Below are 18,869 nucleotides of genomic sequence, written 5' to 3'. Positions count from 1 at the left end.
TGTTTCTCATGTGGACCATTTAGTTATGAGAATCGTGGCGCCCAGGAAAGTCCTGTGCCATCTGTGCTATGAGCCAGGAACTGAGGTGACACATCCTGTGCCTGCGGGAACCTGGATCTCACGCTGGCCCGGAGCTCATGATGGTCCCTGGGCCCCTTGGATCACCAATCTGTCCCTGGTATTCTGCTCATGACTCACCAAGGAACACAACTGGACAAAGGCTGACGTGCTGTTGGGCAGTGTCTCTCTGCCAGGGTGACGCTGCCCTTCAGGGGTCATCGGGCAGCATCTGGAGTCACTTTTCTCTTGCCACACTACAGCCCGTGAGGTGCAACTGGCACCAAGGCCAGGGCTGCTGCTGAGGGTCCCACAATGCCAGGACAGCCTCTCATCGTACCAGTTTCTGCAGCCCCCATGTCTGCAGTTCTAAGCACAAGAAGCCCGGCTTGAGGGGACAGCAACTTTCAGCAAGAAGGATGGTCTGGCCCCGGTTCTGGTTGGGGCTCGGAGGCCCCTGGACTGTGGCCCTGAGCCCTGTGGGGAAGCAAAGTTATTGCTTGCTCCTCCCCTTGTGTACTTCCTGGGAGCCACGGCCAATGCTCAGGATGGGCTCTGGGGCCCCTCTCCTTGGGTTACACCTCGGACCACCCATGAGCACCCCTTCCTTACGTCCCCAGGTCACAGCGTGAGGCATAGCAAAGATGAGCAGGACACCAAGCTCCCAGCCAGGTTCCCAGCCCCAGGCGACCCCTACACAGACCCCATGAGTCCCCCTGCACCAGACCCCAGCCCAGTGTTTCAGCATTTCCTGGACACCAGCCCTTGCTGGGGACCTTCCCACTTCTGTCAAGGAGCCCCCTGCCCCCGGCCTGGGAGGATGCCCTTTCCCTAGGGCCCTCGGCTGCCTGTGGCCAGAGCCCCGGTGAATGCTCCTCTGGCTGCTTCCTGCACTCACTCACCCTTTGCTTTTTCCAGCCCTGCTCCCCCAAGCCTGCCCTCCCAGCAGGGTCTCTGTCCTTGGACCCACCATCCCCTGACTTGTCCCCTGAACCTATGGTCACTTCTCAAGAACCATCAGGGTCCCTACAGCTGGGAGAATCAAGTGCAGACCTGTTGGCCTGAGTTCAAGGCCTTCCATGTCAGGCCCATAAACATTTGTCCAGCACGATGGACTCGACTGCCTTCCGGCCACGCTGTCCAGCTGATGGACTGAGCACGGGTCACCTGCATCCCAGCCCCAGGCTCCTACCACAGTCACCCAGCTGGTGCGCTTCTCCTCACACCCCGCAGGCCTGAGCCTTCCTTCTGTGTCCCACCTGGCATCCCACCTGGCATCCCACCTGGCACCAGTGCTCGTGGGGTGCTCTCCATCCATGAATTCCTCAGGCAGCTCTGTGAGGCAGGTTAGACTCCCCTCACGAGACGAGGAGTGGGTAGCCCTTTGGCTCAGGTCACATGGCTACGATGTGGTTGGCCACGAATGGGGTCCAACCGTTTCTTACCTGCAATCCCCTGCCCCTGCTGCTTCAACATTCCTCTCCCCAGTCCCACCTCCTTAAGGAAGCCCTCTGGGCTGTCCAGCTCCTGGTGCTTACTCTACACTCTACTTGCCAACTTCCGCTCAGGATGACACTCGGCCTTTGTCACCTTCCCACATACGTTGGTTGGTACTGAATCGCAAGCCATCCCTGGCACCCCAAGGGTACTTTCATTCCTTGTGCCTGCTCACCCAGTTCCCTCTGCACACCTCCACCACCGCCTCTCTGCTTTCCCTTACCTGCTCCAGCTTCCAGACACCGGGACTATCGCAGAGCCAGCCTTTCCCTTGAGCTGTGAGCTGCCAGGTGAGCTAGGCCAAGCCTCTTAGCCTCTCCGAGCCTCTCTAGGCCCCAGCACAGGGCCTGGGGTGTCACACGCAGACCGTGGGCTAAACGGAGCCACACACAGTCCCCACTGGCTCCCATGCTGTCCCGTCAGGGCTGGGGCCACGGTCAAGGTGATTAGGATCCACTGCGGGTCTTAAGACATCAGTGCGCTGGGAATGCCCAACAATTGGCTCTCCCGAAAAGAACACAAGCCCTGATTTGCAGGTTGGCCCATGTCTGTGTGTCAGTGTTTCCACGGGGGCTCATGTCAAGCTCCCATGTGAACACGGGGCAGAGAGGAGCAGCATGATTGGTCCTCCTGACTCAGCACACCAGTGGCCCCGGAACCACCAAAGCCCAGCTCGCTGCAAGCAAACCAAGGTCCGGAGAAGTTCACTCAAAGCCCCGCAGCTCAAGGCACAGCAGTGGAGCTGTGATGGGCACCCAGGCTCCTGTCCCTGATGAGATGGGAGATGCCCGCATAAGCGCTCTGACCCAAGAGGTGGGGGCAAACAGTAGCTTCAAGCATTACTTGGGGGCACTGGGTCCTCCCCGACATGGCAGGGGGAGCTGCACCGCGTCCTCCCCAACACGGCAGGGGGAGCTAGGGCGGCATTCTCCCTCCTAGGGCCCGGGAGCCACGGCAGGAGCTGAGCCTTGTGTGCGGCGCGTTGGGGATGCTGCGGACGGTCCAGGACGGCCCTCCTGGCTCAGGACATGGCTTGTGGGCAGTGGGGACCGCGGCCGCCAGGCTGTAGGGGAAAGCCCCCTGGATCCTGCGCATCCTGCCTTCCTGTTGGCCTAAGTCCCGTCTGTTTTCCACCTGGAGGTCAGGGGTCCGGGGCAAACTCACTCCCAAGAGCTGGTGCCCCTGTGCCTGTTTCACCGGCCAGCAAGTCTGGGAGGAGAGTTCTGGTAAACTCTCTGGGGCTGAGCCTGTTCACCAGGGTCACGCTGCAGCAAGGAGCCAGCACTAGGAAGCCCCCTACTCTTCCAGCTCCGTGGCCTGGGGCCATGCGCTCCCAGCCCCAGTGTGCTTGCCTGAAAACTGGGAAGAGTGGTGAGCCTGCCTCAGGCGGTCACTGTGGGGTGCAGTGGGCATAGCCAGCGGCTGGCTGAAACATTAGGCTTCGTCATTAGGAAGAGGGGAGCTGGCCAAGGTTCCTATAAAGGGCGAGGTGGTAATTGTTCCCTGAGGCCCAAGTACTCTGCTGGGGGGTTGCCGTGAAAGCAGACGCCACGTCCGAGAGTGGGTGGGACTGTTCCCATGGGTTTATTTACAGACTCAAGTTGGAGGCCAGAGCTGACCCCAGGCCTTCGTCTGCAGACCCCAATCCAGGTGAAGGCTCTAGCTGTAACCGCCCCTCCCAATCCATTCACGGGGCTCTTGCTGAATGCAGCGGCTGATGCAACAGTCCTGGGGCAGACAAGGCTCCCGATCTGACAAAGCCTGTCTGCCCTCCACCATGCTGCCCACCAAAAGCCACTCCCTTTCTCCAGGAAGTGTGACCCGAGGACCCACCGCTGCCAGCCGGGCGGATGCCCTGATCATGGGTTTCCCCCACCCTGTCTCTGTGGAGTGGAAACACAGATGCTTTCCACTGACCCAGGGACGCCTCCCCGGCCTCCTAACGCAGACAGCAAGCTCCCAACGCCTCCCAGCCCTTCACCCCATCGGCCTCAGCCAGTCTGCTGGCGGGTTTGGGCACCTGAGGACATGGTTCGTCCTTCTGCCTCCTGATTTATTACCCACCTCTCCTCCCCGGAATGAAAGCTTGGTGAGGGCAGAGGCCCATTGGGGGCACCGTTTGTGGGCGGTGCTGGCCTAGTGCCAGGGACACAGTTGGTGTTCAATAGATGTATCAGCCAAGTGAATACGTACATGTGGTTTGCCACACGGTATGACCGTCCCTTGTCTCCTGCTCCGTTTCCCGCTTGAATTTGTGACCCTCATAAGAAAGGACGGGGTTTTCCTGGTAACAGGCATGTCATCAAGAGTGGGGACTGTTGAACGGACGCATTTGATAAAAGCACAGGCCAGCAGGAAGTAGGGAGAGTCTGAGGGGGGTTTTCAACGTCCTTTTCTAGTGGATGCCTCTGACGGTGGGGGGGGAACGGGGGTTGCCCAGTGGCCTGGCTTCCCTGCTGCCCCCCATGGCACCCCCCTCTGCCATGCCCCGGGTGCCCCGAGAGCGCTCTGCAGCAGCCGCGGGATCAGAGCCGGAGTCTGGGCAGCAGCAGGGCAGCAGCAGGGACTGTGGGCGGCTGGAGGCCTCCTGGCTTGAGGTGAGCAGCCAGCCCTCCGCCCACGGGCCCCCTCACCACCCTGTGGGCTTCTCTGCAGACACTGCCTGCACGTCACTTCTGCTTTGAGCAACACCCATCCCTGTAATCACTCCGGCACAGCAGGTTCCTCTTTGGGGAGCCCAGCCCACCAGTCGGCACAGCCACACGGCTGCGGGTTCGGAGCCTGCAGCCCAGAGTCCAGCCCGGCTGGAGGAGGGCGGGGCGCCTGTGACTCAGGCCTGCCTTCCCTGAGGTCGCCTCTGCCCCCAGACACCCCAGGGAGGCCGTGGATCAGCACGAGGCCCCAGATTCCAGTCCCAGCTCTAAGCACTCGCTGGCTCCGGTGTGACCCTGATGTGGCCGCCCCGGCTCACAGTGCCCCAGCATGCTCAACTATAAGATGGGGGCAACAGTAGAGCCCCCAGGGAGGTGTGGGGAGAGTTCAGTGACTGGACAGAAAGAGATGAACAAGGAGTCTGCTGGGCTCCCACATGTGAGTGACGTCAGACATGCTGTGACACAGCCCAGGATGGCCGTGTGGCTCCTTCTGCTCAGAGCACACCATCCCAGGGGGCCTGAACCCCCCTCCTGGTGGGGGGTTTGGAAGCAAGGATATCAGGGCGCCTGGGGGGCTCTGTCAGTTAAACGTCTGACTCTTGCTGTTGGCTCTGGTCATGGTTTCAGGGTCGTGAGGTCCAGCCTCATGTTGGGCTCCATGCTCAGCAGGGAGTCTGCTTGGGATTCCCTCCCCCTCTGTCTGTTCCCCCCCCCCCCCGCCTGTTCGTGCTCTCTCTCTCAAATAAATAAATAAATCTTAAAAAAAAAATCAAGGTTATGTTTTGCTTCCAGCCTGACCCTTACGTTCTCTCTGTCTGTCTCTCCCTCTCTCTGCCCAGGAGGGTTCATGAAACCTCCCTCCACCTAGATCCCTGGATGACCACATGGAGCACAGCCCATGCCCAGCCTCGCCCTCCTCCGTTCACCTGGGCTACGAGTGAGAAATGAGCTCTCGCTGGATGACACTGCAGGGTTTACCCGTCACAGCAGCAAGCCTCTTTCCTCAACTAATTGTCAACTTACCTACCCATCTATGGCTCTTCTAAAAAGGTCAGAAACAAACCCACCAAAACACTAATTGCCTTTTTCAACAATAAACATTATTGACTTCCAGTTATCCCTGGGTGGCTCAGCGGTTGAGCATCTGTCTTCGGCTCAGGGTGTGATCCTGGAGCCCCGGGATTGAGCCCCATATCAAGCTCCCTGCAGGGAGCCTGCCTCTCCCTTTGCCTGTGTCTCTGCCTCTCTCTGTCTCTCATGAATAAATAAATAAAATCTTTAAAAAATAAACCACACACAATACTGACTTCTGTCATCAGAAATCAGATATTTTTTTAATAGAGATTAAAAAAAAAAAAACCAACAGGCTGACTTTCCTGTCAGTTCTCATGCCCTGGTCCCTGTCTCAGGCTCCTGGGGTTCTGGCTTCCACCCTCAGGCCCTGCCTGCAGCAGCTGCAGACTCCCCACTGGCTCTCTGGTGGCTGCCAGGAGACAATGGCGAGGGCTCCCCAAGGGGCTCCAGGGCCTCGTGTCTGATCGCTGTCTGTGGGGCCTCCGGGCCCTCACTGCTCCCTCCCATTGCCTGCTCTGTATCGAAAGAAGGTTCTTGAGAAAGGACCTCGTGTGTACAGGTACCACACTTGTCCTTCCTTCCTCCTGCAGTGCAGGGCGGGGCCCGGCCTTGCCTCTGTTTGTCCCCGACAGCAGGGCCAGCCCTGAAGGTCTGTTCTTAGACTTGGAGAAGGTGAAAGTAACTGGCTTGTGAAAGCGACAGGAGAAACAGTTCTAGAAGTTCTCGCTGCCCTCACTAGGCCTCAGGAAGCCCGTGGGCAACCCACGACGGCTGCCACTTGTGGGATGGGGGGCCATGCTTACCAAAAGCCATCGGCCTCGGCAAACCCCCGCTCTGCCCAACCCGGCCCTAGCCTTGCTGCTGTGGGGGGGCAGCACTCGAGCCCCCTGAGGTCTGTCTTGGGCTGGCCGCTGGGCACGGTTATAAACGCACAGGCTTTGCAGTAAGATTCTGGCTCTGAATCCTGGCCCTTCTGTATCCTGGGCACAAGGAGCAACCACCCCTCTGGGAAGGACGGTCCAGCCAGTTGACTTGGGCCTGCGCCTTGCACTGAGGCATCTTCTTATGGCCCTTGCAGGCTTGGCCAGCAGCCAGGCCTTGGGGACCCCGCAGGCTACTTCTGTGGCATCATGTGGTGCCTGGAGGCACACAGGTCACAGGGCTCCTGGGGGTGGGGCTGCAGTGCAAAGGAAGGCCCGCCGGCTGCTTTGGGGGGGGTCAGGGCTGCGGCAGGCAGGGCCCTCCCTGGGTGGCTGGCAGCTCTGGGCTTCCATGCGGGGTGGCTGGTCCGCAGACCACACTCTGCGCAGCAAGTTGCGGGAAGCCTCTGGCCAAAGGGAGGGGCAAGTGGAATGCCTGGGGTACAGGGCCTGGTCCTGAGATTCCCCAGACCCAACGAAGCCAGAGGGAATCTGACAGTCAGTAGGGATGGAGCTGAAAACTCATAACCTCAATCTAATCACCAAGGAAACATCTGACAAACACAAAATAAGGAACTTTCAATAGAAAGAACCAAAGGTGGGGGGTGGGGTGGGAAATCTGTATTCCTACAAGACATCAGTGTCCCCAGCTAAAGGACACCCCACAGCTAGTGGCCACGCCTGCCCCTCACCTGTTTCCCCAACGGGAGGAGGAAAGGCCGGGAAGGGCCTGGTGCACTCCAGCGACCCCCAGGTACACGGTGCCTCAGGTAAATTGTCGCATGGATATGAATTTACAGAGCCGATGATGTCACCATGGGCATGAGAGAGAATAGCTCGACTCTGAGAACAGCATTTAGGGGTAAAGGGCCTAGACATAGGCCACTCATGCTCAGACGGCCCAGGAAAGACATCGTGTGTGCACCAAAGAGTGTGTCGGTGATAAAGCCAATGAAATAAGGTACTGACGACCCACAGAGGGCAGGCGACGTCCCCATTCTAAGGTAGTGTTTCCATTCCTAATGTCTGTGAAGTTGAAGTCATTTACAAATGGAAGGTTTATTTTTATTTTTTAAAAGATTTTATTTATTTAGGGGATCCCTGGGTGGCTCAGCGGTTTGGCGCCTGCCTTCGGCCCAGGGCGCGATCCTGGAGTCCCAGGATTGAGTCCCGCCTCGGGCTCCTGGCATGGAGCCTGCTTCTCCCTCTGCCTGTGTCTCTGCCTTTCTCTCTATGTCTATCATGAATAAATAAATAAATAATCTTAAAAAAAAAAGATTTTATTTATTTATTCATGAGAGACACACAGAGAGAGGCAGAGGCATTGGCAGAGGGAGAAGCAGGCTCCATGCAGGGAGCCTGATGTGGGATTCGATCCCAGGACCCTGGGGTCATGACCTGAGCTGAAGGCAGACGCTCACCTGCTGAGCCATCCAGGTGCCCTGGAAGGTTTAAAAGCTAAAATACTTATGGGGTACCCGGGAGGCTCAGTCGGTTGAGCATCCGACTCTTGGTTCTGGCTCTGGCTGTGATTTTGGGATTGTGAGATCGAGCCCTGAGCTGGGTGTGGAGCCTGTTTTAGATTCTCTCTCTTTCCCTGTCCTGGCCCCTCCCCCACCCCTTTCTATTAATTAATTAATCAATCAATTAAAAGCTAGAATATCGAGCAGCAGAACTGGTCATTTCAAATAAGATCCCACGTGGAACTCCACGTGGAGGATGGGGACGAGCCGGGCTGTGGCCCCACCAGCACCATGCCCCTTGGGCGGCCTCGGGGTACCTCGGGGTACCTCCGGGGACCCGGCATGGAAGCTGCTGAGTGGCGGCAAGGCAGCCCTTCCTGCACTCACACGTACTCTTGGCTGCACCTGATGCCCTATGAGGTCTGGATCCCGATGCGCTCGCAGGCCCAAGTCGGAAGCGAGAGGACCAGATTTGGGAGGTGAGACCCCTCAGGGCCCAGGCCAGGCGGCTTGTCTGCCTCCAGCCTGAGCCCTCCTGTGTCCTGCACGGCAGCCTGACCACCCGCAGCCTACACTTCTGCGGAGGACCCGTGAGTCACCAGTGGCGCGCACCTCCGAAGCTCAGGTTCCCACGGCCCACAGCCCTGCTCCCCTTGGCGGGAGCCTCTGACCCCCAGAAGAAGGAGCGGAGGCTAGGCAGGAAGGGGGGAAGCCCTGGGGCTCCTTCCGCCATGGGAGGGGAACACGCATTTGCTGCGGTGGGGGGTGTGGTGGCGGAGCCCTTGCACCCAGCCCTGGCCTGGCCGTTTCCTTGCCCGTGGTGGCTGCTGCGTGTGGACCAGCAGAGTCCTCGTCCTCCGTGAGGCCCTGGGCCTCTGCTGCCCCCGTGAGCCTCTGTCCCTTCCTGGGCTTTGTGTGGGCTCATCCGCTCCCTCAAGACCAGCCGCTCCCTCCCCGCTCCCTGCTCTCCCCGGTGGAGGTTTTCAGTAAGTCAGCTCCCTTCCAAGCATCCTGGCAGCTGAAGCCACTGCTCAGACATGATGTGTAAAGGCACCGTGGGTCGCCCGGGTGGCTCAGTGGGTTAACCGTCCGCCCCGTGGGTCCGGCTCCGGGCATGGCCTCAGGGTGCTGAGCCCGCGTGGGCTCCACACTCAGCGCAGTCACCCTGATGGCTGTCTCCCCCTCCCCACCCCTGCCGACTCACAGGCATGTACTCTCTCTCAAGGAAATAAATAAATCTTAAAAAAAAAATGTAATTGCAGGAAGCCCAAGGCTTCCTGAGCCAACTAGGGCTCACCGAGAATGCCCTCTTCAGGCCCCAAACCATGTCTCTGATAATGTCTCAGGGCCCACAGAGCCCTTTGACCTGATTTTACCCCAAGACTTGGCACTGCCTAAGAGGAAAAGATTCTCCAAATTGGAGGTTCTGATAGGGATGGTGACTGTGCTGATTAAGCACCAGCCTCTGGGCTAGATGCAGATTTGCAGACTACATTCACTGTCACAGCAGCCCCGTGAGGGGTATGGCTGTGCCTGCTTACCCCAGGGGGAAACTGAGGCTCCAAGCACCTCAGAACCCGGAATACAGTCAGGGCTGGGAAGGAGGCCTGCACCTGTCTCTTCCACGTCCCTCCGAGGTCCCAGGCCAGCCTGTCCATTCTCCCTGGGAGGCTCTGTGTCCACTCTGGGCCATCCAGCTGCACTGCCGCTCCCTCTCTGCACCCTGCTGATGCCCCCGGCCCCCTCTTCCGTTCTGCCCATCTGGGCTGCCTTGCTCTGAGGACTTCCAAGAGGTCCTGGCCAGCCCTTTGCCACCTGCCACAATGGGGTCTCAGCCCTGAGCGTCACGTTGCTGTGGTGAGAGAGACGTGCCACCTCTGGGACTGGGCATGCTGGCCTTCTACAGGCTGCTTGAGCCCCTCCTCTTACCGCCCTGGGGACTTTTAGGGAAAAATCTACACATTGAAACACCTTGGTTGCTAGTTCACACTAGCCCTCTGGGGTCCCACGTGCATAAGACGGCGGGTCCACGGCCTGACGCCCACCCCATGACACCAGGACGTGCACCTCACTGTCTGATCCACGTCAGGCTCTGCAGCAGCTGGAAGTTCTGAGCGCAGCACCTGATTTCAGGGAACAAAGTGCATCCTCGGACCGCAGTTGGGCCCAGGTTAGTTTACCTCAGACGAGTGACTCCAACCTGGGACAGCGCTGGGACCTGGCTGTGCGGGAGCTCTCCTGGGCGAGGGGACCCTGCACCACCCTTGCTGGCCCACGGCCAGATGGAGAGAGCCCTGTCCTAAGACAGCAGCCATGGCTGGAGCCTGTGGCGTCCTGGGCACCAAGGTTGACATTTTACATACATCCCTTCTGATATTCACAAGTGACTGAACACGGCTTCTCATGACACTCCCCAGTGTCCCCTGTGTGACACGTCTTCCTTCGTGTGGAAATGACATGTCAAGGGGTTAAGCAGATCATTCAGGGTCACACAGAGTAAGCGACAGAGCAAGAATTTAAATCCAGGTCTGTGTGGTGACAGAGGTTGCCATCCTTCTCCTCGTGACCAGGTAAACTCACGCAGGTTGCTCACTAAACAAGGGCATCCAGCCGCCGGGGTGATCATGGGTCAGAACCTCTGATCCTCTGCTCACTAAGGGGTAACCATGGTGCAGCCTGTTCTTGCCTGTCTAGAGGGATGCCCTGGTTAAACCGGTACGACACAGCCCCCGTGACTTTGCTCCCTCCATCTGGGCCCACACGACGTCTGCAGCTCCTCCCACCAAGCCCCTTGGCTCTGCGCTGCCCCATGAGCCAGCACGTCAGTGCCAAGGTCGGGGTGGCATCATGCCTGTCATGTCCCGGGCCTGAGACCCCTGCCAGGCCTTGCTCCCAGGCGACCTGACTGCAGCCACGGTCCAGTCCAGGCCCACCTGCCACAGGGACAGAAATGTGCGGCCCAGGAGCCCGCATTCCTGGCCGGTCAACTGCCCAGCAACTGCCCCACATCTGAGCAAGGCCATCCCTGGCCAGCCAGCCTCCAGACCTGCACCCTGGGCCGACGACCCATGTGTCTACCTCAACCGGCTGCTGCCAAGCCTACATGTGACGGATGTATGCAGCTGTCGTGTGCTGCATGGTGTCCCCCCCGGAATTCACAAGTCCTAACCCTCGGTTTCTGGGAATGTGACCTCATTTGGAATGAGGGTCATTGCAGATGACATCAGCTTGGATGAGGTCACAGCAAAGGAGGGATGACCCCTAATGTCCTCATAAAACGCAGAAGTTTGGACACAGGTGTGTGTGCGCAGGGAGAATGGCAGCCAGCCGAGGAGCTACCAGAAGCTGGGAGATGCCTGGCATGCATCCCTGCCCCAAGTTCCAGGAGGAGTGTGACACGGCAGCTCCTTGGCCTCAGACTTCCAGCCTCCAGACTGTGAGATGGGCAACGCGCATGTGCTGGGCGCCCGGCAAGGGGCTCTTGGTTGCGGCCCCAGGACACCCACAGAGCATCTTGTCCTCATCAGATCGGCACACGTGTGCGGAACATGGGGCCGCCCTGCCTCCTGCAGCTCAGCGGCCAATTGCCACCCTCCTGACCCCCAGGTAGCCCTCGCCGGTGCTCAGGACTCCCACCCCAACAGGCCTTGGACACCCAAGGGCTTCCCTGTGCACTCCCGAAGCCCTGTAGTGCGTGAGGGTCACCACAGCTCCCCGGCTGCTGCCTACCTGGGTTGCCAAGGGCCATGGAGTCATAGATGAGCTTACAGGTCTTGAGCAGGATGGCGATCTTCTTCTCGGGTGAGTAGGCCTTGTGCATGCTGGTGAACTTCTGCAGGATCTTCTCCATGACGGGTGCCTCAGGCACGCTGGTGGTCACGCCCAGGTCCGTGGTGGTGGTGGCCAGGACCACCAGCTGGTTCTCCTTGAGCTGCTGCAGCGAGCCGTCCTTGCTGTGGATCTCCCGCAGGCATGCGTTGATGGCCTCCTTCAGGGGCTTCAGCACACACTTATACAAGGCCGACTCCACGATGGCCTCTGTGGGGCAAGAGGGGAGCGTGAAGGACCCCGCAGCCGGGACGCCGCCCCAGGCTTCTGTGCCCTGCAGGGTGTGCCACCCCACCGCCCGAGGCCACGCTGCACACCCAGCGTGGTGTGCCCAGCACCTGTGGCAGGGAGGTACTGCCGCACAAAGCACACGGCACAGACACGGCTCACGAGCCTTCGGGGCCCGGTGCTTGGTATCCCAATGCTTCACAGGGCCTGGGGCGGCTTTCCAGGCCCCCCATGTTGTGCACAGCAGAAGCTAGAGTCTTCCCGCAGCTTGTCAGCCCCCACCCCAGAAGCTGTGTTCACTTATCACTGGCCTGCTCCTCTGCGTTCATGCTGCTCCAGCCACCCTGGCCTCTGCTGCCCAGCCAAGCCTGCTCCTGCCTCAGGGCCTTTGCATCTGCTATTCCCTTAGCCCGGGGAAGCCACTGCACAACTACAGACATGACTTTTCCCTTCACTGTTCAAATGTCATCTTTTCCGAGAGGCATCCTGATCCACGAGTGGAATGCGACTGACTCGGCTTTGATCTCACAGCAACCGTGCCACATACACGCCCCGGATGCCCGTGTACAGACAGACTGACTATGGCTCGGATGGTGGGGTCACAGGTAGAGGGGCTGAGCCAGGGTCTGCACCCACCTACTGACGCATGGTGATCCTCGGGGCCTTGGCGGACAGCACGGAAAGTCCTGGGAAGCCTCTGTGGCTCCGCCACCTCCCCCGGAGGGCTGGGTCTCCCCTCTGTGCGGGCCTGGGGCCGGCCTTGCCACTGCCCCAAGTCCTTATCCTCCCCGTGTGCGTCTCCAGCCTCAACAGCAGGGCACAAGCGGCTGCGTCAAGCCCTGAGCCTGCTCCTGCCCATCCATCCAGGCCGGCGTCCTGACCCTGCTGCCCTAGGAGCCTCTGTGGCCAGAGCTGTGGTGACCCGTGGCAGGGCCCTGTGCTCGCCGTCCCTGAGCCTCTGGCTCTGCTGTGATCTTGGCTGGGTCCTCATGCACAGGGCAAGGGGGCTTCTGGGTGCCGGTGCCTCTCAGACCCACAGGACCCACAGGCCGGGCCTGGCCCTCAGCGGCCACACGTTAGTCCTTCCTCTGCCTCTCACTGCTCCTTACATGCGGGTCCCTAATGAAGCTGCAGCGCCCTGGGCAGGTGGGGACGGGGGTGGGGGCCCACGGCCTCACTAGGCTCACATCCTTCCACCATCTAAGGGGTACCAGGGCAGGACTTGGAGAAAGAGGCCGGACCACAGAGGGAGTGGCTCCCGGCAAGGCTGAGTGCCCAGAAGGATGCCCCGCTCCTGCCCCCACCCAGTGCACCCAGGACTGACCTAGCTCCTCTTCAGGGTGTAGCGCGGGGTCCACCAGGGCCTTGAGCTCGGTGCTCTGCAGCAGGTAGCTCTTGAGTTGTGTCATCATGGTGCGGATCTCCTGCAGCATCTCCGTGCTGGAGGTCTGGCGTGCCATCATCTCCAGGCTGTACACCTTGTAGTCCTGCACCAGGTTGCCGAAGTACGAGGCCTTGTCCTGCGCCAGCTCCACCACCTTCTTGTACAGCTTCCGGTCATTGGACAGGAACGCGTGGAACACGTTGGTGAAACTGACGAAGCTCAGGCGGTGCCGTGCCTTGCCCAGGATCACGGAGGGCTTCTTCTTGCCAGCACTGCCGAGGTGCTCGGGCTCCTCCTCCGTGCTGCTGGTGGAGTAGGAATCCTGGTCCGCGGCCAAGGCCGACGCTCCCAGGCTGTCGGACAGGGAGGCCAGGGAGCCCTTGAACTCTGCAGAGCTCTGGGGCCGGCTGCCGGCCTGGGCTTGTGGGCTCTGAGTTCTGGCACAGGACGCAGGGCCACGGCCTTCCCCGGGCGCACCCGGTGTGGGTTTCTGGGGGGCCTCGTCCTTCATGGAGGAGGACTCGGTGCTCTCCACAGGACTGGGAAGGCCTGAGACCAGCTGCCGGGAGATCCGTTTCCTCCTGGGGGGCGGGACTGGGGGCTGCCGGACCTTCCTCGGTGGCTCTGGCACACTCCCCGGGTCACCAGCTCGGGCCACCGCTTCCTGACCTTGCTCCGATGTCCCCGGGGGAGGTGGGCTGAGCACGGGCGCGCTGGGAAGCCCCGGCTGCTCCCCCACGGCAGGCAGCGTCCTGTCCACCCTCCCAGCAGCCTGGTCCTCCAGGGAGACCTTCTCAGAGATGCGGCGTCTGGGCGGTGCAGCGGGGAGGTTCTTCACGGGGACAAGACGGGCAGGGGGCTGCGGCAAGGGGCCGGGGGCAGGCCCAGGCTTCATCTCTTCCTCCCTGAGGGGGCCCAGGCCTGTCGGGGGCCGTGAGAGCCTCTCGCAGGCTGCCATGGGCGCTTGGCTTGGAAGGTCTGGGGGGCCTGGGGCATGGGGGGCTAGGTCGGGGGCAGATGCCGGGGGTGTGGGAGGAAGGGCCTCTGGAGGCGGGGGAGCAGCTGCTGGGGGGGAACTGGGCAAAGGACAAGCGGGAACCAGAGCTGGGGGTGGAGGGGGCCGCTGGGGGCCGCTGGGCTGCAGAGGGGGTGCTGGAGGAGGGGGCGCCGGGGGAGGGGGTGCCGGGCGGCGCGGGGCCCACTTAGAGGTGGGTGAGGTAGCGCAGGAGGTGGGGGGCAGCGAGCGTGTGGGGCAGCTTCCGGGGGTCGGCAGGGCGGCAAGCAGGGCACCGCCGGCACCACAGTCCTCGATGAAGATGGGATTCACAAACCACAGGCGGTCGTTTCCCACGGACAGCTCGATTTCACACGCGCAGTTCCCGGACCGGGCGGTGGGCCTGAGGCCGCAGGCTGGGGGTGCTCTGGGTGCCGGGTCCCTCGGGGGCTCCACGGAGCTCCCACTGCCTCGCCGGGGGTTCAGCGATGAGTCCCAGAAGCCTGTAGAGACAGGGAGAAGCTGCTCAGTGTGGAGGCCAGGCCCCTGCCTGTGGGTGGCATCCGTGGCGTGGCGGGAGGGGGCAGGGCTGCTGGGCCCAGGCTTCACCCTGGGGCTCTTTTCCCTTCTTGGGCGGTTTAAACCTCACCCACCACTTCCTGCCTCTAGAGGGGGAAGCCCCGTTGGATCCTCCCGGGCCCTGGGGGTGGGGCCCCGTTGGGGGGGTGGGGGGCAGGGCTGCCCTCCAGCTCCGCCCCTGGGCTGGAGAGCCACCATGGGGCACCTGTGGCTCAGGGTGTAGAGGGCAAGGGGTTCGGCTTCCGCAGGCTGGACGCCCCTGGCAGGTGCCTTGACCTTTTTAGGCCTCTGTCCAGTCATCTCAGGAATGGGGTTCCCCTGGAAGGTGCTTGGGGCCTGCCCTGGCCACCAGGGCAGTTGTGTGCAGGGAGAATGAGGTGTGCAGCGGCCGTGAGCACACAGGGAACACTGGTCCTGCTGCAGAACCTCCATGGTAACAGAGAAGGCTCCACCTTCTGTGTGTCTGTGTCTGTGTGTCCGTGTGGCTAAGGGCGCCGGGTTCACAGCAGGGGCCCTGCCCTGCTGGCTCTCCTGTCCTGCCCAACTCACAGACACCTGGGGCTGTGGCTGCTGACCAGGCCTGACCCCATCCAGATGAGGCTGGTCAGCACCAGGCTGGCCCAGGATACCCCAGTGGGAAGGGCCCAGGTGGCTCAGGGGTTCCTGGCCTCTGGGTACTGAGCCCCGTGGAGAATAGCTCAGGATCCTGCAAAAAGGGTACAAAGTGTTGGGCACAACTTCAGACACTGCACAGGCCACATGAGGCTCATGAGCACCTCCTCCCTCCCAGGGAGCAGCTGAGACTCCAGCCTGTTCAGCCTGTCAACCTTACAGACCCTGATAGTGCAGGGTCCTCGTGGGTGGTGGGGCCCCCATCACAGACCCCAATAGTGCAGGGTCTCTATGGGCTGAAGGCCATCCCCCCCCATCCAGAGCTCCATGCTTCTGCTGGAAGTATCCACAAGGACCAACATAGGAGCCTCCATGTGGTGGGCCCAGCTCTGTGGGCCACTTGGCTGACCCGAGTCAGGTCATCGCTTCCTGACCGCAGGCCTTCAGTGTCAGTCCCCATGATGTCCCCATAGGACATGGAGATAGAAACCCAGGTAGATGAAACAAGGTGCCAAGGTCACAGGTGGGTGGCGTGGAAGAACCAGGATTTGAACTGGGTCAGGCTCGTTGCAATGCCTGTTGCTCAGCCTCTGGGGTTAGTGTCTTCCTCCCCCAGGAACTTGCAACACTTCCCATCGGAGTTACCGTCCAGGGTCGGAGGGACAGCGTGCTGTGCGCCCCACGGCGGGGATGTGGTAAGAGCACCGTGGGCTCTAGACAATGACAGAAGGGGAACCTCAGCCCTGTGTGCCTGCCCTGAGATGGGGTGCCCCGGGGATGGGGGCTGCTGCCCCTCACTAGCCAGGGTGTGGGGGTGCTACCCAAGGTCAGAGGGTGCAATCCAGGACCACGGTGCTGCTGGGACATGGACCCAGAGTGCGCGTGAACCCCACCAGGAGGGAGCGTGGGCCCAGCTCCCCTCAGCCCTGCCCTGGGCAGAGGTGCTGTATGGGGTGGCCGGGGTCATGGCCGCGGTCTCCACGGTAGCAGGGACGGTAGCAGGGATGACAGCCGTTCATGGCCACACTCTCCCAGGTGGTCGCACCAGGCATATAGCCGTCTGGCCTTGGGGGTCTGCGTCTGAAGCACCAGCCCTGTCCACGTGGGACCAGCTGTGTCCTGGGACGTGCTCCCAGCAAGGAGGGCCAGTCCGACTCCATGCGGAGCTGGCCAGAGCCCCACGTGTGAGCTGAGCCCCCTGAGGCTCACCCCTAAGTCCTAGGACTGTCCTGTGGGCCAAGATAGAAGCCACGGGGCAGATGATGGACAGCCTTGCCCACCGACGCCTGCACATCCTCACTGCTCACTGAGACGGTGACCACGGCTGCCCTCCTCCTTCTCTTCCCTGGGACACAAGGCTGGGCACATGGCAGGCCCCTGCTGCCAACACCTGTGGAATCTGCCCTGACGTCCCGTCCCTCACTCCTTCCTGAGCACTCAGGGGTCTGTCCCACTTACAGGCTTGGCCGGTCCTGGGTCCTGTGCTGGGACCCCTCTGACCCTCCCTACACGGCTCATTCTTGCTTTCGTGACTCCAGTCAAATGTCACCTGTTGGGTGGAGACTTCTGGCACATTCGGACCTCACATATGCTTCCCTGGTCCTCCGGCGCTGCTGCGCACCGACCCGAGTGACCAGCATGGGGACGGGACAGCCTAGATCCTGTCCAGTTGTCTCCACCCCCTCCATACTGTGAGCCTCCCTAGGGTGGCAACAACGCTCCATCCCTGGGGATCTGCAGCACCCAAGGTACCCTTGGCTCAGCCCCGCGGCTTGCACGTGTGCAGTGGCTTCCCCAGAGTGATAGGCAGGGCTCCCAGGCATGGAGCACAGGCAATGTTCCCTTATGATGGTAACTTGAGGATGACCCAAGCCAAGGGAGGAGAGGAAAAGAGGAGGAGGGCGCAGAGGAGGCCGAGGAGTGCCAGCCAGCCTCAGTAGAGCGGGTCCATCGTGCAGAATAAAAGAACCCACCTTCCAGGGTCCTGGTAGGACCAGCACGGACGTGGGGCTTCAAGCAAGGGCCTGCAGCCCAGGTGGCTCGGAACTGCTCCAGGCCCTGACACAGGCCTGGGCTTATGCTCTGGCATAAGCTTTCTGCTTGGGCAGCTTCAATGCTGAGGCCACTGTGGGTATGTGGGGGCAGGCATGGGGGTGGGGATCAAGGAGCTGCATCCCAGGGCCTGGGGGCTGTGGGGAGCCATAGGGGCAGAGGAGGCCTTTGTGCAAAAATAAAAGAGAAGCAGGTGACTTTCTCTGTAGGATGCCAAGGCCAGGGGTGGGGGGGGGGGAGCGGAACAGCCACCCAACACTACAGTTGGCAGAGCTGGGGTGCCCTCAGCTCAGTGGCCAGACATCCCCAGGCACCCGTGTCCCCATGCCTCTGGGCCGCACCTGGACCGAGGTAGACATCCCCAGGCACCTGTGTCCTCACACCTCTGGGCTGTCCCAGACCGAGGTGGACATTCTGCAGGCCCTGCAGCATCCTGTCACTCGGCCAGGGATGCCTCCTGCCAGGCATCTGCTCCCACAAGCCTTAGAGGCCTGGGTCAGGCCAACACCAGGCCAAAGGCTCCAAAGGCAAAGGCTTCATGCCCAGGGAGCCCGGGGGAGTGGCGGGACAGACAGGAGATGAGTAATGTAGCAAGATGTTCCGGCTGCCACGGAAACAGCTTGAAAGTCCAGTGAGTTCAGTGAGGAAGTATTTTCATGGTATGAAAGGCTGTTGGATACTAAGCTGTCATTCACACTGGGGCTGCCGATGGAGTTTTTCTCGTTGTGAAATGTAAAGGAAAAAGCAAATTATATGCCAACTCGCAAGAGCTGTAGAGCATGTGCTTTCTCCAGACACATTTTAAACATACTAAGCACATAAAGAAATATGCCCCAAACATGTGTGGGCATACACCTCTACACCTCTAACCGTTACCTCCTATTGCTTTCTCCACATTCCTCTTGCACTTGGAATCGGTTTAATCCTGGATTTCTTGCTGTATTAGTTTTTGGGCCCCAAGATGCTACGTCTTTGGTATCCTTGGCCTTTCCAAGGCCCATCCTGGACCTTCTGAGGTCAGCTCATGAGCAATGAGCAACCCCTCCAAGTTATCTATCACATGCTGCTGACCCTGCAAATAAATATCTCTGTTTCAGCAACAATCATTCCTGCCTGAGCACTGGGGCTTTGCAGTGACTCGGACATTTATCACATTCTGCTTATTTTGTAAAAAGTGAGAATTCCAGAAAAGTTGAACTGCAGACACTTCAGATAGGAACTCGGAGCTTCACGATGTATCCAAGGGCAAGGTCAGCGGGTGGGGTGGGGCTGGCATGGGCCCCACGGTAGGAGGCGGTGGGTGCAGGGACCAGCAGTTCTCAGCAAGGCTGCAAAGCCTGGCTGACCTTTTGCTGTGTTTCTTGGAGAGTCCCTGGTGTCCTTTCACCAAGTCCCCTCATCTACCCCAGTGTGAGTGGGTTTCAGATCCTCGTCAGGAGAATGCCTGTCTAGACAGCTGGAGATGCTCAGGGCACAATGCCTAGTGTGTCTGGGGTCCTCGACACAATTCCTTCGTCCTGCATGTTT

At 60.5% G+C, this 18,869-nt stretch overlaps 1 protein-coding gene across 3 annotated transcripts in view; it reads right to left on the bottom strand.

Moving 5' to 3' along the window:
• Nucleotides 1–18,869, bottom strand: part of RIN3 (Ras and Rab interactor 3) — a 102,346-nt gene that overhangs the window by 12,944 nt on the left and 70,533 nt on the right. For all 3 annotated transcript variants that reach the window (XM_072761172.1, XM_072761170.1, XM_072761171.1), the window contains 2 exons: nucleotides 13,046–14,602; nucleotides 11,395–11,703 (listed from right to left, as the gene is read on the bottom strand). In XM_072761172.1, the coding sequence (XP_072617273.1) occupies nucleotides 11,395–11,703; nucleotides 13,046–14,602 (1,866 nt within the window). The remainder of the gene's footprint in view (nucleotides 1–11,394; nucleotides 11,704–13,045; nucleotides 14,603–18,869) is intronic.

Source organism: Vulpes vulpes, chromosome 6 (genome assembly GCF_048418805.1).
Source record: "Vulpes vulpes isolate BD-2025 chromosome 6, VulVul3, whole genome shotgun sequence".
NCBI lineage: Eukaryota > Metazoa > Chordata > Mammalia > Carnivora > Canidae > Vulpes > Vulpes vulpes.
The sequence above is the reverse complement of the archived record's forward strand: the minus strand, read 5'-3'. Positions and strand labels throughout refer to the sequence as shown.